Source organism: Ambystoma mexicanum, chromosome 9, assembly GCF_040938575.1.
Source record: "Ambystoma mexicanum isolate Mex_15411 chromosome 9, UKY_AmexF1_1, whole genome shotgun sequence".
Classification (NCBI taxonomy): domain Eukaryota; kingdom Metazoa; phylum Chordata; class Amphibia; order Caudata; family Ambystomatidae; genus Ambystoma; species Ambystoma mexicanum.
The window spans coordinates 834,728,936-834,745,311 of NC_090931.1; the positions used below are offsets into that span (position 1 = coordinate 834,728,936).

Consider the following 16,376-nt stretch of genomic DNA (forward strand, 5'->3'; position numbering starts at 1 on the left):
GTGCCTCCTCCTCCTCACCGTGTTCTCCCTTCCCAAGCTGCTGGTCTGAGATGCGTAACAGCTACAATTCAGCTTTCTTTTCCTGCACAGCTTACAGTACGCTTTCCGGGGATTACAGTTTTGATTTTGCTCTTGTTTTTTATATTGCTAATTTCACCTTTAAGTTCCGCCTGGGCGGAGCACAGGAGTTGTGCACCCAAACAGACTGGCGGCCATCTTTGAATCTACAAGCGCAGTTTCTAAACCATCTGCTTATTAAATCAATATCCTTTGGGAATTCATGCAGGATAGTGCCCTGCACTTTGGCGTTGCTTGCAGAAGTGCAACCGACAACCACACATGATGGCATTCTTGAAAAGTGTGTGATATCTGTATAAAGAAATATGAACTGTTAGCACGAATAATACTGGATGCATGGGAATAAAGCAATTTGTACCAGAGATTTGTCTTTAAAGTTTAATTGAAATAAAGACAGAAAAGCTTTGTGACCTAGTTCACTGAACTCTGCGACAACTTTATTATACAATTGTTATACTGCACATTCTACTATAACGCACAGTGATGTTTTGTGGTAGTTATCGAGAAGAAAATATCTGAACTAATCGCTAATGCATAAGTCTTTGAGATACATGAACATTAAAATCCTGCTTACATTTGGTTGAAATCGACATAAACGTTCATAGTAACGTTCGATGAACATAGGGAAGTAATTAGTTGACTTACCCTTACTTTGGCCAACAGATGAGCAGATTCAGCAAGCAAGGGAACAAGTATTCGGTGAACAGGTAACTCGATGACAACATACCTAGTAGATCTCCCAGATGTTCTCAAGGTAAATCTCAAGGTGTTTATAAAGGCTTACACAAGTGGGTGTGTATGTGAATGGATGACATGTTCATAGACACCCACTCTGCCTCCATCCCAATGGTTCCCACCTGCCATATGAACCCACCCCCGTCTTTCCCACGCACATGCATAGGGCTACTCGTACAGCATATAGGGCAATAGGGCCAGGCTTGTAACACAAACGCAAACATGTTTGTGTGGGTCCTTTGCTTTTTTGAAAGTCGCATACGGTTTTAGGCCATGAATGCCAGTTTGATGAGTTAGTCCAATATGTGGGTAGTAGTAATGGTGACCGTGCGGAAGATGCCTTTGAAGTGTACATGGTGTTTGACAACTTGAGCGATCACACCCACACAGCCCCCTTGGGGGCGCACGGTCATAGGTGTGAAATGCCATTGATAGTGGAAGGGGGGGTGGTGGATGGGCATGAGGTGAGCGCGAAAAGGCCGAAACAATGCTGAAGGGACACAAACGTTTGTTGATTGCAGGGGCTGTGCTTTGAAGAGGGGAGTCTGGAGAAACAGGGTCTGTGGAGGCCATGTGGACAATGGTGACCGTGCGGAAGATGCCTTTGAAGTGTACATTGTGTTTGACAAATTGAGCTGTTACATCCACCCAGCCCCCTTGGGCGCGCACGGCCATAGGTGTGAAATGCCATTGATACTGGAAGCGGGATGGATGGGGACAAGGTGAGTGCAAAAAAGTGCACCAACCAGGGCTGGACTTGCCTTCAGGGTACTGTGGAGATTTCCAGGTGTGCCTCTCCACTCTGTGCCTATTTTGCATTTTATTTTCACATTATATCATAGGAAAAGGGTGGAGCTAGATCAAAATGTGTAATATGGGACCACTTTGCAAATGATTTCCAGTGCCTCCATTCGTTCCCAGTCCACCCCTGGCACCAACCATTCTTTCATGACACTCATAGACGATTGTGTGTGTTCTTGACTCACTGAAACAATAAAGAAATATCCATATTTACTCAGTTGTATTTTATTTTATTGGGTGATGTTGATGGCACCAACAAACTACAAATTGTGAACTTGTTGTCGAAGTACAGTATGAGAAAATCCCCTGTACTGTCCGCTGTCACTGGGGAATTTGTCACGAATGGCTCGAACGACGCAGGCGGGTATTACTCGTCGAACGCGGTATCCAAGCCTCCCATGAAGCCACCATGTAAATGAACGATAGGCCACCAGCCTGTACCACCTGTGAAAGAGAAACATGCATATTTTAATTGAATGAACCTGAAAAGTGTACCAGCCAACTTCAAAAAAGTGCATCTGAAATTCAATGGCATAGTTGCCCTTAGAAAAATTAAGGCAGGAACTCTTACAGCACTAGTCCCCATTATATGCTAAAAGAATTAATTATAACACACCACAGAGGTTTGATCTACCATCTGCCTTGCTTGGATCCTAGTGATATAGGTGGACTTGTGTTGCCTTTGGGAGAATATACTGATACACAGCATTAGGGGTGTGGTGGGTGTTCTGGAATGATCAGTGCAAGGGAGTCAGATGAGTATCAGCATGAAAGCAACTGGGGGGTCGGGGCTGGTGGCCCCCTTGCTGGAAGGGTTGGGGTTGAGAGAGCACAGGCAGTTTAGTGGAAATGTATGTACACTTGGGATATGGCTTGTCACAGTCTCACGCTCTCCGCAGAGCACATGCTTTCGGTAATGATACTACAGAATTGTAACAATGGCATGGCAGGACTTTTGTAAGAACAGTGCTCGTGCGGAGCTGACAGGGGGATGCAATGGTGTGTGTGTGCTTGCTGTGCAAGGCGCTGGGGAAGGTAGAGCTGCATTTCTACAGAGAGATCGATCACAATTCGGACAAAGTAGGAGAAAAACATGAAATTTTAATGGTCTCAGTAGTCAAAATTGCATCACATCTAGAGTATACTTACTCGTTACTTGGATTGCGAGGCCGAACTTTTGCGTGAAGTTCGTGTATAAGCACCAACCTAATCCTCAACACAGACCTTGTGAGGCAGGCTGCCCTGAAGTCATGCAGCTCGGTAACGCAAAGCAATGGTGTGTCTTCTTCGGCTATGTAGGCCGAGCATCCAGAGTTTTCTTGGCAGCAGCAGTTCTCCACCTCGATTGGCATGACCTCGCAACGATTGCAGATGCACCAGGTTGAAACGTCTCCCATGCGATACAGCTGCGGCTCATGCTCGGGTGATTGATCTTGCAAACTATTGTCTGATTCCCCATTGTTTCTGCAGCCTTCTCTTTCCATTAGTTCCCCCTCTGATTACTCAGGCTCGTACTGGTAGGGCTGTATTGTTGACATTGTATGACAAAGATTTAACCAAAACGCAAGTAACGAGTGAAATCAGTTCTGCCACTGTAAATAACGGTTCGCCGGGGCTTCGTACTAGTAAGATAGCTCAACCGAGCAGAATCGAGCCAAGGGTGATCTAAACTAAATACAGTGAAACTATTGATGAAGAACCCAGAGTGTTGCCTGATCAGAAAGGGTCTGTTTACACTATTTGAGGAAAGCGGTGTCCTGCCATTTCCATGGAGACACGTCAATAATTTGCACACAGAGAACGTTGAGATGAGACGTGCATTGGCATTGTGGAAAGGGCCAAACGCGTCTGGTGATGTCAGCTTCAGGGGCGGGTAATATGAGTTATTGCCGTGAGCGCACTTGAACTTAGGGCGATGCATCAATGGATAAGATTAGCACAAGATGGCCGCACCCAACACGTTGTTTTTGCATGTATAAAAGAGAGGAAAACTAAGGTAAGATGCATAGGAACATTTTTTACGATCGATCACAGTATGCTTATAACAACTTCCCCGAACAATCGGGACAATACCTTTTTGAGCGCACTGTTCCTATAAGCACATTGTCATGTGGATTTCTGTATTTCCTACTGAAAATTACCATGCCAATTTTATAGTGTCTCCAGAAACTTATCAACGCTGTTTTAACAGTGGCATGCTATTTTTACCATAGTTTATCACGGATTCTACATTTCCCTCGGTCAATTACCATTCCAGTTTCACATTGCTGTCTGCAAATGACTGTGCCCCATTCACATTGCTCCCTGAAAATTATCATACCCATTTCATCATGACCCAAGCCCAGAAAAATTGCATGTCAGTTAAACATAACACCCAGAAAAGTCCCATTTCCAGTTTATCATTGTCTTCAGAGGGTTGTCATGGCAGTTTTAACAGTGACGTACCAGTTTTAACATTGTCAAGCAAGTTTTGCATCACGCCAGGTTCAATATTTTGTGATGCCATGGCATTACCCCCAAAAACGTGTTACTACTGGCTTTCAGTGGCATTAAAGCACTTCCAGAATTATTGCCACATGCCACTTTCTTGTCAGGCTAGCACATTACTGCATATAATTAGCACGCCATTGGCCACGGAAAATAACCAAAACAGTTTGAGATTGGTGGCAGACAGTTGCTCTATGCCATGTTGCTCCCAGAACATTTGCCCGTGGAGTTGCATGTTCCCTAGAAAAGTAACATGCATGTTTCACATTGCACACAGAAAATGTTTTGCAGCAAAGGTTGCACCTATATGGGCTGTCTGAATGAGGGGTGTGTTCTCCAGGACCTAGGAAAGTAAGCAGTGTAGTCGGCCAACCCGCACACTCTTTCGTAGTCGGCCAACCCGCACACTCTTTCAGCTCCTTGCGGCAAGCCTGAAACAAAGCCTTTGGCAAAGCGTGCAGCTGTTTGGGCTGCCTGAATGTGGCTTGTGTGCTCAAGGACCTGATATCAGAGAGACGTGTTTTCTCCCAACCCATTACCTTTTTCAGTTGCTTTCTGCAAGCAATATATGGCAAATAGTGCAGCTGTTTGGAATCCCTAAATGAGAACTGTGTGCTCTACGACCTGGTAGCAGTGAGCAGTACATTCACCAAACTCGTCTACTATTTCAACTCTTTGGCGCAAGACCACGGCAAAGGGCGTGGTGGGTTGGCGTTTGCAACTAGAGGCATGTTCAGGAGAGACTTGTTGTTTGTACAGGGGGCAACCGAGCAGCCCTCAAGAACTAGAAGGCAGTCCAAAAGTGGTATAACAGAAAGGAATAAGATACCGCAGAGCAGTAACCCACCTTTACCCCTATACTGCAATTTTTGCCACTGAAAGTCACAGGTTCTGATTTTCGACGCTTGATGCTAGGTGATATTCGGTATATTTTTTACTCTAGAACCCATCCTCCTGGAATGTCATACGAGTGACAGGCTATTTGGATAGCTAAGGTTTTTGCCATTATTGACTTGCGGAACAAAAATAATTGCAATTGTATTTCTGCTGTAGCAATATTGGCCTCCTGCGATTTAATGAAATTGTTGCTGCTGATTTATTTACCACCCTTGACAGTATGCTGCACATTACGCTCATACAGATTATTTATAAATTTGATGTAACATTCTAAAATAAATCCTTTATCTTAATTGACTGATGAGCAAGGTCCTGTCGGGCCTACTGGTATTTTGGGGTTTGGGGCTTGGAGCCTGCTTTTAAGTTCCGGATACCTGTAGCTGGCCATTTTTTGCAATGACCATTTTTGGGCCTGCTGGATTTGGAGCCTACTTTTAAGATCATGATGCTAATCATCAATTACATGAAGCACTTTAACAATGAGCAGACGAAGCACATACACCTGTTTATCTTTGGAAGTTAAACTTCAAGCAGTTATAAACACTTTCATTAGCTTTGCTTGGAACCTATCATATGGATGTGTGACTGGGGGATTGCTTGACTTACAGTCTGTCTCTCTGACTGGGAACAGTTGAATAATTTACAGAAATATTGTTGAAGTTGCTTACAGAATGCACTATGCACTTTGTTAATAGGGCATTGAACTTGTGTCAAACTGTTCCATGTTGGATACATACTTATCACTTTTTGCTGTCCAGCAATCGAGGGTCTGTTAGACTTGGAACCTGTGAATCTTACTTGAAATATTAAAATAATAATATAGTACACTGATGGTGTTCTTATTTTGCTTGTTTTCGTTTATTTATTTGAATTTACAGCAACAAATAGAGCAAATAAGATAACACTGTTCAGGACACTTATTCTGTTTCTGCTTATTGTTGTTATAGTGGTACAATGTGCTTATTCATTTAAAGAACCAGCGGACCGAATTATGCTGAGATAGACATTTTGGTAGGACAGGGAGTGAGGCTTATTACAGGAGTGGACAGGGCCAATCTTCCTTCATACAGTGACTAAATGCAAGGTCTCCCTGTGGGCTCTCACCAACCCCCCATTTGAAATAGGCATGGATTGCCTCTCCCATCACAGAGGCAAGCCTACGAACTGTGGAAAGATTAATATTAATAGGTGATTTAGTGGAAACAAATCTCTATTCATCCCCCTCCCCCAAGATCTAGTATGCACCCCTATGGTGAGCACTGTCCAGGGATACAAGAAGATAAATAGGGGATCTTTGGCGACCTACCTCAGCGGTGATAATAAAACATGTAGAAACCATTCCCAAGACAAATTAGCAACCACCTTATCACAATCAGCATTCCCCCATAGCCCTATTTGGACCCCCTTGTATTCATCTGATTTCTCTGAGATCACTCTAGGATCACTCCATGTAAAGGGTATAAATATACTACTACGGTGGAAATTAATTAACAACAACTACTAATATACATGTAGGCCCCTCACAAACACAACACAAGGCACTATTTAGGTGATTTAAGGAACCACTGGAGGAACAAGTTGAACCAGAGGAACATATGTTTGCAGCCGCTGGGGGAGTTCTTACCCCAGATCCGCAACATCCAACTCTCTCTCCCTAAATACGTTCCTTCTAGAGTCCTATGGTCTTCTAGCTCTAACTCTCTGCAGATCAGACGCTTTTCAAAGCAGATAGTGGGGGTATATCTCTCTCCTCCGCTGGTGCCTCCTTCTGGAATGGGTTCCTGCCCCTCTCAGACTTGAGCGGGATCTCCTTAAGTTCCGAAAGCTTCTCAAGACCTTCCTTTTGTCTTCTTCCTTCTCTCCCCCTCCCCTGCTAATGCCCCTGTCTGCCTCTTGACTGGCTGCCTGGTTCCTCCAGATTCTTATAGGGCACCAGGGCCCCCAAGTCCAGTCTACCCCTGCACTTGCTCACCCCTGACCCCCACTATCCTGCATTTGACCTTCAGGCCCCTCACACCACACTAGCCTGGCTGGGCCTGCACCCTTGTAGCCCTACATCCCGTTACCTCGCACTTAGCTTGTGGACCTTCCTTCCCCTGCTCTCTCTGCTTCCCCTTTCTCTGTCCACCCGGCCTCCCCTGGCCCTCGCTTTTTCTCATGGCCCCTTCCATTCCGGACCGGCACTCTGCCCTCCCCACTGCACTTCTCATTACTGCACTTGCACGACCCGAATGCCACAAGGCCTAGTAGGACCATTTGTTTTGTCCCCCCTGTTCCCCACCCCTCTTGTCTCATTGTGCCTCAAAACACTTTGTGTATAGGCGCATTATAAATACCCAATAAATAAATATGTTTGCACCCATAATGCTTCTTGATAGCGACAAGCAAATGGTGCACAATGGTAAGCATGGTTCTATAGAATTAATCCTGCCTGCTGTTATGCCAGGTGTTATTTCTTCTTCATGCTCAGCTTTAAGATTGACGCTCCTGTTGGCTCAGGGAAATTATGTGTAGTATGCCATTGGCCCTTTTAATTAATCTAAAATCTAAGGTTTGCTTTGAATAATTCAGGCAGTTCATTGAACTCTGATTTTAACACACTGAACTTTACAAAACAAAGGACTGCTGGCTTATAAGCATAACGCTTCCCTCCTCCACAAATGAACATTCTGGTAGTTTTACTTAAGTAGCTACTGTAAATAATCTTTTTTCTTTAAACCATTCCTCAAAGCTGGAAGATCTCTATGGAGTAGGGCATTGAGAGTATCAAACATGTCCATGAGAGCTGGTACATCTGTGCAAACTCAATCCAAAATGTAATTAGTGATAGCCAGACATTATGAAAAACCCTTCCTCCCAGAAGTACGGCCTTACATAAGCTCATTCTCCAGGGTATTAACGTATTTAATTAATGTTTCCCTTCTGTTGAAAGAAGATTGGATACCTCACAATATAAGTCTCAAGACTTCCCCCACACTCCAGAGGGATAGAAATAACAGCATATGTGGTTGGTGTTCCCTAACTAGATAGAATGTATGAAAGAGGGCATGACCTAACAAATAAACGCATCCACTGGTTTATACACACTCAATGTTGCCTACCTATTAAAAGAGTCGACATAATCCAGGCTATACACTTATCCAAGCAGGGTAACCCACAATGTGATGTAATCAAATTGGGATTGACCCATGATTGTTTGACACAGGGTTTATTAACTATTGAGATTCATAGTCGTCCTCTACTTGGTTCTGGTACACAGCTTTGAGCACCTAACTTCCCACATGATCATAATCATTGTGTTTTGCACGGGCCAATGAACCACTATGTCCCTTCTGAGCCAAACCCCATCTTATGGGAAGGGGCAACTGCCTCAGATGACTTGTCGAAACTCAGGTGACATCTGGGCAAGCCATTCTCAATTTTGACCCTGATAGGATAGGATTAATGATGGGAAAAATGTAGGGAATGCTTAAAGATAATATCATGTAATACAGAAGCTCTGTTGCGAAAAACCTGAGGACCTTGATTGGCAAAGTTTTATTGAAATGCCTGATAGCATCCATTCGAGGAATCATGGTTCCTAAAGCCAATACTCAAACCAATTTTCACAACTTATTTTGAATCATCAATACAGGATCATAAAGGTGCACCAATAGGGGAGTTGAAACTGGGTCTCATGATTGCTTACGGTCAGTATCTAAATTGCATGATAAGATCGTATTAGTATTATTAAACATATACTTGCATTCAGACCCAAATCTTTTTTTTGTATTGTCTATTGGTTAAAAATAAATTCAACCTTAACAGTGCAGTTAAATACAGCACAATTAATGTATAAAAGGAAGAAAGGACCAAAGTTAAACATTAAAGTCACATATTCTCTAATAAAAACAAGCATAAAATCAACGCCTATACTTGATATAAGGGAAATACTTCAAATTCATTTCTGTCCCAAATCCTAAGGGCTAGATCTCAGTCAAATCTAAGCTATACAAAATGTTTACCGCTGAAACCACAGTTGATGTTTTTAGACCAGTAGTAATTCATGTTTCCCAGAAAGAATCCTAATCAATACTCTCACAGGCATCAACAAATCTTTGAAAGTGCAAATACCACCTAGATTTCAATTATGGGCATTCCACCATCAAATGCCACAATGTTTCAACCCTATCTTCCTGTTGACAGAACCTACATTGCACCTCACTAACGGATACCACACTCCTTCTGTAAACTATTTCTTGGTCAAAAGTTGGTTCCATCTGAAACAAATAAATGCAGTTCTCATCTTAACACATGGGAACCTAACCAAATAGGAGGGAAGATTCCCTATACACTTATGTTCAAATTGTAGGTGTGACAGAGAGGCGTAACCATGCAATCTTTCCGTATTATAGGACCAATCCTGATCCATCAACTTGCGTTTCGTCCTGTTTGGGTTGGATACCAGTTCGTCAGAGGTAAGATCAAGATCATTCAATATTTGTTCACAGCCTGCTTTGAATTTCCCCAAAGTCTGGTCTCATGTTTGATTAATAAATTCAGCAAAATTCCAATATAAGGTGTTTCTACGGAGTTGCACACATTTCTCAAAAAGGGACAGAAGTCGCCCTTGACCCTTTGCTTTTAGTGAAGAAAGGTCAAATGAATGGCTAATAACTGCTACTGGTGCTGAGTTTGAAACACCCAGCACCTTACGTTACATCACACCTTCAATTAAACAGAGATAATTCAAGGCCCATTCGTCCAACAACTCAATACCATAAAGAAGTTTGGGGCAAATCTTTCCTTCCAAAAATTGGATAATCGGTACAAATAAAAATGTAGAAGTTTGCTTTTGCTCTCAAGTGGTTCTTAAAAGATGCTTTGTTAGAAGAACAAAAAAATGTAAACCCCAAGTAAATAACGGAGTTAACCCTTTCAAAAGCTATTTTATTAACAGAGCAACTCAAGATGGTCTTAAGTTTTCTTGACACCATAGAGATACTCTGGGTTTTTTTGGGGTTCATTTTTTTAAGTTGTTTTCCCCTCCCATAACCTTCAATGGCTTCCAATAGCCAGCGCAGCCCTGTTTAAGTTCTGTCAATCAGGACAAAATCATCGGCATAAGCCATCCAGCAGATTGACAAATGTCTGATTTTAGGGGGAACAAAGGAGACCGCATCCAAAGATTTGCCCACGTCAGCCACATAAAGATTAAATAGACAGGAGGCCAATATGCACCCCTGTCTCAGGCCATTGTACGTAGGAATCTTTTAAGTCAGGGAACGCTACTGATTGAGCGTACTCTTACACAGGTGTCTTCATGTAACAGTAATCCATTTGAGGAGACCTTCAGTTATTCATCACTGCCTTAATTTCTCCCACAATCTGGCTCTAATAATGGTGTCAAAGGCACTGGATAAATCCAATGCCGCCAAATTTATCACTGGATAAGTTCCCCTACTGACAGAATCCTGAAGACAGCCCAACAGGAACCAGTTGTAATGGTTCCATGAGATTTCCTAAATCCCGTTTGGAAAGGAGAGAGCAAATCGTTGCTATAAGCCCAGGACTCCAAATGCTTCATAGTCGCAAATATTTTACTGTCCGAATCCAAAACATGGATTGGTCGATAATTAGCTGCGGACGATTTACCCCCCTATTTATATATCGGAATTATATGTGCAGTCCCCCAACAAGCCGGATAGGTGCCTGTCTTCAGAATATCGTCGAAAAGGAACTTCAAAATCCTGGTCCATACCAATGGTGCACCCTTAAACAATTTGTTCGAGGTCTTGTTGGGGCCGATAGCTCTAGAATCACTGGCACCTATAACGGCATTCAGTATGTCCTGTAATTCGAAGGCAATCGCCCCCATTAACCCAAGACCATCATTGTTACAACTCCCAGTAATGCTGCAGTCTGAAGGGATCTTCCCATAACGGGTCTCCAAGCTGTTTCACCCATTCATTTTCTGAAACAGCATTGATAATGCTTTCGCCTAGACAAGTACCTTGAGCATTCATTCTCGTCCAGAAGGAACAAGACTCTTTCTTTTGGAGATGGCCCAACATTACCTCAGAGTCTGCCTGAACCAGTTGGGCCCGATGATTTCTAACCCAATTTTGTATCCCTGTCAAAGGGTTTTTATATAGTCGGGACATTCCACGAATGCGGAACCAAGCATTTGTGCAGCCCACTGCTTCGTCAAATCTATGTGTTTTCTTATTATTGGGACGTTTTCCATGAACTATTTTACAGTTTCCCCAGTAACTAATTCTAGTCACTCCAACATAAAAGGTCCAAAATGTTCATGCATGAAGGTCTTCAATTGCCAGATAAAATCAGACAGTTAACAACCCCTTGTATTTCATTATTCACATGATCTATCTTGTGTTGATTCCACACAATTCTATTTTGAGCTAAATTAAGGAGAATGGCGTCATCAAAGCTTTCACATACAGTCACAGGTTGCCAATCAATTTCACATTTCAATAAGTAGTGATCACTCCAATCATTTCTCAGAATATTACAATCATTACAAATAGCCGATAAGAATGTGTCTAAGAAAATGTAATCCAAGGCAGAGCTACGAGAGCCAATATGCCAAGTGGCGTATTCCCCAAACTCCCCTACGCTGGAACCATTTAGAAGTTTTAATCCCAGGCTGTTCATGCAATTGTTCCATTTAGTACCTTTGTCACAGGTCCCAGAAGTATCGGTACATAAGGCCATCTGCCCATAGATAGTTGAATTTGGGGCACTATAGTCCATTTCAGCCTTGTGACAAGAATGGTTAAAATCCCCTACGACTATAATATGACCTTCACTGTTCATTCCCATCAAATCAGTGGTAAAGTTGGACATAATCTCCAAAAATGTGCTTAATTGACATACCCCTTCATGCCAATAAATGTTATATAGTAGAAGTTCCACAGTCGTTTTGCCATAAAATCCTAACATTTCCACATCCAAAAGGCCATTAGTAACATCAAACCACTCTGTACATTGCACACCACAGTCAGTTCTACACAAAGTAATAAGGCCTCCTTTGGGCCTGCCCCTAAAACCCTTAGTAACCAGTTGGGAGATGGCAGTGTAGCCATCAAATACCACAGGTTTCTTTAACCACGTCTCCTGAAGACATATAAGATCCAGGCTCCATAGCACTAACCCCACCTCTGGGTTTAGAAAAAGCTGATTATGTCCTCTAGTATGAGTGTTGCTAATGAAAGTGAGTGGGACGCTAGAGCCTACAAGGTGTCTTTTCAGCACTACAGGTGGAATTTATCGCTGATGCCACCCAGGACCAGTCCTGCAGCTTGGATTCCCTGTTCACTTCAACACCATCAGTAAAGACCGACATGTCCCGATTCCCCAATTACATCCTTCTACTGATGGATGAAAATTGAGGAAGATGGAACTGGGACTCAAACTTGGGGATATCCCTATAAGTATTGATAGTCGTGGGAAGGAACCCCACTTGCTTCAAAGTAGTGGATTCTTTCAGTAATAATTCAAACACGGCTCTGGAGGTGAGCCCAATTACCACAGAGTAAGTATGCTCTCGATCAACACATTCCACACTTGCAATGTCTCTAGAAGAGATTACACCAAAGTTCACAATTTCACAAAATATAGACAAAATTGCTGAACTATTCAATATAAGACTCCCAGCATAATGCATCAACCCTTTTTGTAGAAGTTGAAATGTGGCCTTATATTTGGGAGGGTACGGGTTAGATTTCTTTCCCCTCATTTTGCGCTAAGTGCGGTGCAGACGAATTACTGCGATCACTAATCCCAGCAAGAGAGCGGCAGGAGTACTCTCTAATCTTGGCACCTCGCAAAATCAAATGAACCACAGACTGACGACCTCCCTCATTTTTACTCAATGGGTATTTCCCAGTCTTACATAACTTTTGGTAAATAAATGGAGCCCCATTAGGATCAACCACATTATCATTATGCTCTTCCTCTTTTCTTACATTAGAAGGTTTATTCTTGAGACTCCCCTCGGGCATATAGTTCATTTGTTGGGCCCAAGATTCAGCGTACACACTATTCTCGGGTCTGAGCAGATGGCTCCTATCCGAGTTGATTTTAACTGGCTCACCCCTCAGAGGCCCACCAAACGTTACTGTGTGGGATATTTCCCCAAGAGATTAAGTGGATTCTTCCGATTGATAATTGAGCTATAATTATTTAATTTAATTGAATGTATTGTTATTAGCTACCTTGTATTTCGGTTCGGATTGGAAATATGCCCTTATGAGTAGTGTAATAGTGTTTGATTTGTTTTGTATCAAAAATCTTGTTTTTATAAGTAGTTCAAAAGTGTAACTGTGAAATAATTAGATGATTTTGTTTTAAATGAATGTTGTGAAACTTTCATCGTGAAGTTGCACTGTCTGTATTTGTAAAGGTGTTTTCACCAAAAACAAATAAAAAAATATATAAAAAATATATAAACAGTGAAACAAAATAAGTGGATTGATGAACAGTAGGGGTGCCTGGGTCAACACATTTACATTTTGCGGCCACATTAGCAGCCCGCTCCCCAAAGTGAACAGCCCTCAGTAATGAGACTGGAACAGGCTTGACCCTTAAAGAAACATCCTCTCCAGGAGCAGTATATCCCCCGATGACATGCATGGTAGAAGTGCTGATGTTTCTGACTCCATTGTATTGAGTAGAGATAGAAGTCCTCTCAGGATCGCTAGAAGAGGTGGGTAAAAAATATTTTGCTTTCCCAGAAGATTCCCAAGTGTTAGTTATCTGACATGTCATGTCCAGCTGCAACGTGTGTTTTTGATTTAGTTCGGGGGGAGGGAGGGAATAATGGAAGTCCCCCGGAGATCAGCACACATCGTGTGTGTTCCAGTATTCATTATTCCATTGCACTGTGTGTAGGTTAATTTCATAGTTGGAACAGTACAAGGCAAATTGATCTTAGAAATTGTATTCACTGCCAGCTGGCAGTGGTTCGAGCATTGTGAACTCAACCTGTAAATCACAAAATCATCTTTTTGCATATCTTCCACTGCAGCCGGAACAGGAACCGCAGTTTTAGAGTCTTTCGGGGCATTAACGTCCCTTTCAATTACAGTGGTAGGCTGTATTCTAGCTGCAAAAAGTTAGGGCATGGTGCGGTTACGCTTCGGGCAGTCCGAGACCTTAGGCAGAGTAATTTTCTGCCCCATGCGTTTGTTTGTTTTCCTTTGTTGGTTGCCACTTTTACTCGACCCCTTCCTGAGTGGCTAATTAACCGATACCCCACGGGAGTCAACAACAGTCAGGGGAGAGGCAGCAGCATCAGTCATCTCTAACATCTGAAACACTTGTCTATAGGCGCGTTATAAATGTCATATCATATATCATACTGAGGCGGTCAGAAATCTCCAGTTATGGGTAATATTTGACCCTCTCTTTATTCCAACGCATCCCTCTAAATCAAAGCCACTGCCTGTGATAAGTCCGAGCTCAAAAGAGCAGGAGACTGTAACCCCGCCGTTTTCGCCCCTGGCTGTATTTCCATGTAATTGACAGTGACGACGACAAGCACAAAGAAAATGGAGGAGGCACAACGATAACTCGGGCAGTGTCCTCCTCCTGCCCCTCCCCCCCCTTCGTCCTTGGAACGAGAGGGAGGCGCCGACGGAAAGTGCGGCAGAAATGGGAAAAGCCAGCGAAGGGCTACAAAACAAAGGGGCGGAGCTACCCCTTTATATCGGGCGTGCTCCTTACTGCAAGCAACTTCCATCCAGCCTTAGCCGAAGGATGCCTGTCTGCAAGGACCAAGAAGAGGATTTTGTTTCGTTCGTGTGGAGGAGGACGTTCGAGAAGCTGCTGTTCAGGTTCCTGTTGCAGAGGAGGAAAGGGCACGTTCAAATGAATGAAGTGGTCCTGCCCAGGCGAGGTTCCAGCGAGACGGTACTTTGGAAGGGGCGTCACGCCACCTGAGTGGGGTGGTGTTGGTGAGGCACACAATGGAAGCAAGGGTAAGTGGTGCGCTGTATGGGAACAGGGTGTCTTAATGGCGCAGATGCTGAGTGAGCACTGTGTCGGATAGGAAGGAAGGCATGGCGACTTCCAGCGAAAAGTTAATCCACATTGGTTTACAGTTCCGAGGGCAGGGGCAAACCGAGGGCCAATTGCACTGCCACAGTGGGTTTTCATGTAAATAGTGGTTGCATGCATGTGCTTGTTGTTAGCCGCCGTGCGGCAGGAGTGGGTTTTATGCTGAAAGACGGGAGGGGCGGGTGGCGCTGGAAACTGTCTGGGTGCCACGGCTTCCTTTTCATTTATAGGTGCTCAGGAAGGCCGCCGTGCTGTGCAAGCCGTTGCACGCCAGAGGGGAAAATGTTGGGTGCATTGCGGGTACGTTATGATAGGCAGGGTTGCACAGTAGGAAATGGGGGCTTCGATTTGAGTGCGCTTTATCCCTCTCGGGGACGCGGTGGAGAAACAATGTTGGTTCGGGGTGCCTTCGCCACCAGAGGGGTGACCTCGGGACGGGCCAGCAGAGGGGCCAAAGAATGAAGGGGGATCGGTTAGCAATGGTGCAGCTGTAGTTGTTTTAGATGTTGGGGAACATCAGTGCGGGTAAGGGTTTCAATGTTGGGCTTTTCGTAATGCTGCTTGTTTTGAATGGTGGGGTTTATATCGATTTGGGCCACTGTGAAGGAGGTCCGCAGCGGCGGAAGGGCTGAGTAATGTGAAAGGTGAGCTGGATGTGTTTGCCTACTATTGCTGTATGCGTCCCAGGAGCATATCCGACCCCTAAATATGCGTTGCAATCACAAAGTATATATGCCAATAAAACGCAATCGTACATCTTACACCAAAATTTTGAAAGCGAATGGCTCGCAGGCAACAGGCCTAAGGAGCGAACGCTGGGGAATGTGCCTGCGAGATAGGTACGTAGACATTCTTGCAGTGATGTTCTTTTCCTGGAAGACCGTCAGGGGTGGAGGTCTTCGGAGTTACCATCTTAAAACCCTGAATTGGCCCAGTCCGGTGCGAAATGGGGGTGTAGCCGGATCGCATTCGGTGGAACCTCCCCTGGCTTTCATTTGTTAAGTGAAGGGAACGCCTTTATTGGGCGCAGCCGGTAACGGGAAAGTTCCAGTGCATGTGGCTCCATGCGTGGCCATGTCAGAATGTAGACATGTTCAGGGTGCTTTTAGTTGCAACTGGGTTGTTTCTGCGTGTAAATCGGGTATTGCATGGGCGCCCAGGGAGAAAACAAATTATTAGCTATATTGGCAGTCTGTATAGGTCCAGGTCGTGTAGACCATAATGTCCAACGTTAATGCGGTCACCTTGCCGGTCCGTGATACGGATTCTTGGTAGGCGTCTGCAGGCCACAACAAATAGGGACACGTTGGGAAAGAGGG

The 16,376-nt window shown here is 43.9% G+C and overlaps 1 protein-coding gene across 21 annotated transcripts in view; it reads left to right on the forward strand.

The window, feature by feature from the left end:
- The window catches only part of UNC80 (unc-80 homolog, NALCN channel complex subunit), a 3,486,058-nt gene that overhangs the window by 1,106,125 nt on the left and 2,363,557 nt on the right, over nucleotides 1–16,376 (forward strand). For 13 of the 21 annotated variants that reach the window (XM_069615884.1, XM_069615886.1, XM_069615890.1 and 10 more), the window contains one exon: nucleotides 9,393–9,455. The exons of the other annotated variants lie outside the window; for them this stretch is intronic. In XM_069615884.1, the coding sequence (XP_069471985.1) occupies nucleotides 9,393–9,455 (63 nt within the window). The remainder of the gene's footprint in view (nucleotides 1–9,392; nucleotides 9,456–16,376) is intronic. 21 annotated transcript variants of the gene reach the window in all.